A 6,000-nucleotide genomic window follows, 5' to 3' on the forward strand; every position below is an offset into this window, starting at 1 on the left:
GGTAACTCCCCCTCTACTGCATGGGCTAATGTGTGCTCTTCCCTAAGACATGATCCCGGTCCCATCACCTCCTCTAGGAAGCTCTGCTGAACCTCTAAGCCCAGTTGGCCCCTGTCTTTTGTATTTCCACCGTCCTTTGGGGATGCGCATTTAATTACTGAGCTTGCCACAGCTTGCTATAATTATTGCCAATAATATTCTCCTAGGGCAGTGGTTCTCAAATTTCACCACATATTAGAATCACAAATACTTAATTAAAAAGCAAGTAAATTGGAATCTCTGGGGAAGGGAGACTCAGGCCAACATACATATTTTTAAAAGCAGCACGTCTCAAATTTTAACGTGTATGGTGGTGGTGGTAGTTTAGGCCTTAAGTCGTGTCTGACTCTTGTGACCCCATGGACTGTAACCTGCCAGGCTCCTCAGACAATGGGATTCCCCAGGAAAGAATACTGAAGTGGGTAGTTATTTCCTTCTTCAGGACATCTTCCCAAACCACAGATTGAACCCCAGGCCCTTGTTTCCTGTGCTGCAGATGGATTTCTTACCACATATCCACCAGGGAAGCCCCTTAATATGCATAAAATTCACCTAAAATTCTGCTTTTGTTGAAAAGCAGGTTCTGATTCAATAGATCTCAGGTGAGGGCCTAAGAATTTACATTTCTGACAAGCTCCCAGGTGACACAGAGGCTGCTTATGCTAAATCAGCTAAAAGTTCTCCCAATTGGTTATGTATTTTAGAAAACAATATACTCCTTATCTGTATTGATACCTATATCTTAAGCTCACAAACTTTTACCCAATATAAGACCACTTCTTTCTACCCCTACCTGCCACTACCTTTTCAGGTGAGTAGAAGTGTTGAGAATTGTCTCATAAATCAGAGTTTGGGCTGTCAGCTGTAACTGGCCTTCCTCACTTCTATACACAATAAATGCATCCCTTGCTAGCTGTGCCATGCACGTGTTCTTGTGTAAATCTTTCTGTCCACAGAGAAATGCTGAGGGGCATTAATTAAGACAGCGGGGCTTCCCAGGTGGTGCTAGTGGTAAAGAACACGCCTGCCAATGCAGGAGACGTAAGAGACATGGGTTCGATCCCTGGGTCAGGAAGATCCCCTGGAGGAGGCATGGCAACCCACTCTAGTATTCCTGCCTGGAGAATCCCCACGGACAGAGAAGCCTAGTGGGCTACAGTCCATGGTGTCACAAAGGGTCAGACATGACTAAAGCAACTGCGTGCACGCACACACATGCATTAAGACAGCATGAGAAGGAAGGTCTTGCTACCTTTGCTTGTGCTTCAGTTTTAAAGCTCATCTTGTATTCACTTCATGGTTTTATTTGCTTATTTTATTGAAGGATAACTGCCTTACAGAATTTTGTTGTTTTCTGTCAAACCTCGACATGAATCAGCCATAGGTATACATATATCCCTTTCCTATATATGTATAGGTATACATATATCCATCTCCTGCCCCATCTCACCCCTCTAGATTGATAGAGAGCCTCTGTTTGAGTTTCCTGAGCCATATAGCAAATTCCCGTTGGCTATCATTCTGGCCTCCAGATCCATTTTCTGCTGTTTCTTGGACTCTTATGTGGCTTTCTTTTTTCTTCTTCTATACCTGGTAGCCTCTTGCTCCCACACCCATTCTCTCATTTTCTTCCATTGTTACTGTCATCCCTATTGACTTGCACCCAAATAACTGGAACCAAGGAATGCATATATAAATATAAACAGAACACACATATAAATATTACATTACTCACAATGTAAAAACATCTTTCTTCTACTTAAGTGCATTTGCTCAATGGCCTTACTTTTCCTCAGTTAATGCCTCTATCTGTTGCATGAAAAGATGAATCTTTTCAGTTTTAGGTCTTAAGAATAGGCTTTGAGTAGCTATTTTTTATGGGCTTCCCAGGTGGCACAGTGGTAATGACTCCACCTGTAGTGCAGGAGATGCAGGAGACGTGGGTTCAATCCCCGGGTCAAGAAGATACCGTGGAGGAGGAAATGCAACCTGCTCCTGTACTCTTGCCTGGAGAATCCCAGGAACAGAGGAGCCTGGCAGACTATAGTCCATGGGGTTGCAAAGAGTCCGACAGGACTAAAGTGACTTAGCACAATAGCACAGTTTAAGGTTCTATTAGCTTTTGTACATCTTTATACGTCAATCTAACCACAGTCTTTTGGTTCTCAGAGTTTGCACCAAGGCACCCTGTTGTGCAGCAGGGAACTCACTGTAATACCGGGAAATATTTTTAAAAGTTGAGGGAAACACAGCGCAATGGCAACCCACTCCAGTGCTCTCGCCTGGAAAATCCCATGGACGGAGGAGCCTGGTAGGCTGCAGTCCATGGGATCGCACAGAGTCGGACACGACTGAGCGACTTCACTTTCACTTTTCCTTTCATGCACTGGAGAAGGAAACGGCAACCCACTCCAGTGTTCTTGCCAGGAGAATCCCAGGGAAGGGGGAGCCTGGTGGGCTGCCGTCTATGGGGTCGCAGAGAGTCGGACACGACTGAAGCAACTTAGCAGCAGCAGCAGCAGCAAACCTTGAGGTATCAGACTTCTTGTGAATTACTAACTCAGAGTAGTTCACAGTTTCAACAGTAGGTGGTGCTACCTTCCTTTTGATGATGTCATATATTAATATTTGTGACGCTGAGCTTCCCACAATGCACGTGCATGTGCTCAGTTGCTTCAGTCGCGTCGGACTCTTTGTGACGCTATGGACTGTAGCCCGCCAGGCTTCTCTGTCCATGGGATTCTCCAGGCAAGAACACTGGAGTGGGTTGCCATGTCTTCTTCCAGGCGATCATTCCCATCCAGGGATCGAACCTTTGTCTCTTGCGCTGCAGGTGGATTCTTCTACTGCTGACCCACTGGGGAAGCCCATGTTAAAAAGCAAGTGCGGTGCAGAAATCAATGTGGAAAAGTTGTGCAGTGCAAAAAAGTGGGCCAACCTGTTGCCTTATGAGAAGCAAGTCTGTTTTTCCTTTTTTAAATATTTATTTTTTTGCCCGCTTTTAATTGTGGTAAAAAAAAAATTGTAGTCTTATCTCTTTGTTGATAAAATATAAAGACAGATTCACAAAAATGCCTTATCAATAGTTCAGGAACATCTCTTACATACATTTGATAGAGCAATGCTGGCATCTATGATAACTTTAGTTACTGTGCTTGAGTTTTTCCCCAGGGTATATTTCTTCTTTATGGTTAGAACATCAAGGAGATGGGGGAGGGGCAGATGAGGGGAGGAAGAAGGGCAATTTTTCTTGCTGCCAATAAAGTATACAAGTCCAATGAATCAAATTGAAGCTGTGATTGTGAAGGGATTTTCCCACAAGCCTCTTCGTTTACCACCCACTGAGAAATCTGTTAATTACATCATTTTACTTTTGCAATGATATAAAAATAATCAGCTTCCATGCATTAAAGATTTAAAAGAGTATATTCAATGGAGTTTTCATCCATAACACTAACTTCTTTCTGCACCTACTATGTGCCAGCTACTAGTTCTTGTCTCACTTTACACTGCAACTCTCTGAGGTAGATAGGCTTTGCTTCTGCATTTTCTAGATGAAGAAACCAAAGCCTGAAAAGGCTAACAACATTTGTGGGCCACACAACTGGCACCTGTCAGCACAGTGAAACGGCCTCAGATCTGCCTGAGTCTATACCTCGCACCTCTTCCCCACGGCAATATTACTTCTCACCATTATAATCATAAAACGGATTCTTCTGAGGTTTTACCCATTGCTGTTTCTAGTGTTTTGAAATATCTGTATTTAAAAATACATGCTATTGTTTAATGTAAAATGGCATCACAATTTGAGAGGAAAAAAAAGAAAAAGGGGACTCAATTATTTAAATAAAGCACTTTTAAAAACTTAATCTTGGATGACAATAATGTTATTTGTATTGTAGAAAGTGCTTTTAAGATTATAAGATTATTTTTTTTTACAATAATTGCCCTATTAATGTAGTGCTATTCAAATTTCACAAAGGAAATGGAGTGAAGTATGAGTAAGTGGACTGTCTTTCTTCAGCAGTCACACAGCATGTGAATTTCATAGCAAATACAAGGCTAGTCCCTCAAGGATCCATGTTGATGTTCACCCCTTCACTGAATACTTCCTCTCTTATGTTATGCCACATTAATAATTCACTTCATTGGAAAAATGCCTGGTTACCTCAGCCCAAACCATAGATGGTTTTCCTTCATTTATTTTGGTAGATACTTAAAAAGAATATTTGCATCCGGTTATTCAGGGATATTTGATAACAGATTGAAGTGTGAACGTGCAGCCCTTGGAATCTGTAAAATTTATGCTATTTGCATGATATCCAAATATAGATGTTCTAAAATTGTAGTTGTACTCATAAATGAAGACGTTTTATCATCTCTATTATGTTTGTCCCTAGATTGTTTATGGAAAGGATGTGTGACAATTATTTTCCTGATCAGTACCATGTTCTGAAACAGAATCTGCAGAGTGCAGACCTGTATCCCTGTGTTTCTCACTTCTTAGCAGGATAGAGATCTTCTGCAGTGGGAATGTGACTGATGATAAAATTTCAGTGAGATTCATAATGACAGTATAAGCAAGCTGTTTCCCTGACTCAGCTCCAGTAGTCTGTAAGGGCTATAATAAGCCATGCCTCCTCATTTTACTTTCTGGAGTCAATAAAATGGTCAGATGATATTTGGAAATGGCACCTTTACATTACCATTTTCCTGTTTTGTGAACTTTGCCACAATTAAATCATAAGGTTTTGAAATGCCTGGTTATTAGCAATTATTGGAGACAAGACAAAAAAGCAGCAGCAACGTAACTAAATCTAAGGCAATGGTGGGTTTTGAGGATAAAGATCTCCGTTTGGTCAGAGCATAGTTGGCTCTGTAGGTAGCAGGGTTAAGAAATGGTTAATTTGAACCTGGCCAAAGGACAAACGCTCAGAATGGTTTTTTTTCCCTCAGTATGAGAAAAAAGGAAGCTTCCTTTCCTTACAGCTTAATCTCTCTATTCCTATTTTTAATACATCCTACTTTATAGAATAGCTGGACCACATTTTTCAAGCTAAAGTAAAAATTAAAGGATTTATGATAATCCTATGCGGATGGTTGTGGGCGTTTCGTTTTCAACTGAAGCATTTCTCTTTCTTTGTTGCAGTGCTAACATTTCTCAGCTTCTTGCTACAGTCTTCTTTCTGAAACTACTCAAGTGAAAAAAAAAAGTCTTACCAGATAAGCAACAATTCTTACTGTATTGGGGGAAGAGTTCACATCCTCCCTGTTCTATTTATGAAAAGTAACTTCTTCAGGCTTTTAAAAAGAGAATGTCAAAGAGCCCAACGGAATCCTACCTTGCCCACATACTGATAATCGGATCCCGTATATTCCTCCAGGAGAAAGAACTGATTCCACATCCAGCTCCTTTTCGAACGGCTCAGCTCATTTTTGCTGTTTCCAGAGAGCTCCAGGGTCCTTTTCTTTGCTGGGAAACCACTAGTCCTCTTAGATAATGGAGTTGAGAAAGTTGGGTAGGGCTGGCCAACCCAAAAGAGAAGCAAGAAGTATCGGTAAGTTCTCATTCTGATGCCACAGTCCAGTCTCTGAGATGCAGGTACCCCTCTCCTTGAAATGTCTTTTCTCACTGCACTGTATCCAGCCTCATTCCTCCTTTCTTCCTTAATGTTCTTGGCTTGGCTGTCAGAGAATATCTGGAAAGAATAATAACATATCAAGCATTTTTAGAGATGCTTAAAATGCAGTGTTAGAGCAAATAGCTCTGGAGAAAAAAAGAGGACAGAAATTTGAATAGCAAAACAACAAAAAAATAAGTTGGCTATCAATTTTGAAATGAGGAAAACGGTCTTTCAGATATGCTAAACGGAAGGCGGGTGCCGAGTATGAAGCTACTGTTTTCCTCTCTCCTTTTCTATCACTTAAAAATCCTATTTTAAGTAATAGCTTGCTGTAGGT

The 6,000-nt window shown here is 41.1% G+C and overlaps 1 protein-coding gene across 1 annotated transcript in view; it reads right to left on the bottom strand.

Annotated features, from left to right (window-relative positions):
• The window catches only part of LOC128065955 (cadherin-6), a 60,037-nt gene extending 54,428 nt beyond the window's left edge, over positions 1–5,609 (bottom strand). The window contains exon 1 of the mRNA XM_052659000.1: positions 5,382–5,609. Within this exon, the coding sequence (XP_052514960.1) occupies positions 5,382–5,609 (228 nt within the window). The remainder of the gene's footprint in view (positions 1–5,381) is intronic.
• Between the last annotated feature and the right edge of the window lie 391 nt (positions 5,610–6,000).

This window comes from Budorcas taxicolor, chromosome 20 (genome assembly GCF_023091745.1).
Source record: "Budorcas taxicolor isolate Tak-1 chromosome 20, Takin1.1, whole genome shotgun sequence".
NCBI classification, from domain to species: Eukaryota; Metazoa; Chordata; class Mammalia; order Artiodactyla; family Bovidae; genus Budorcas; species Budorcas taxicolor.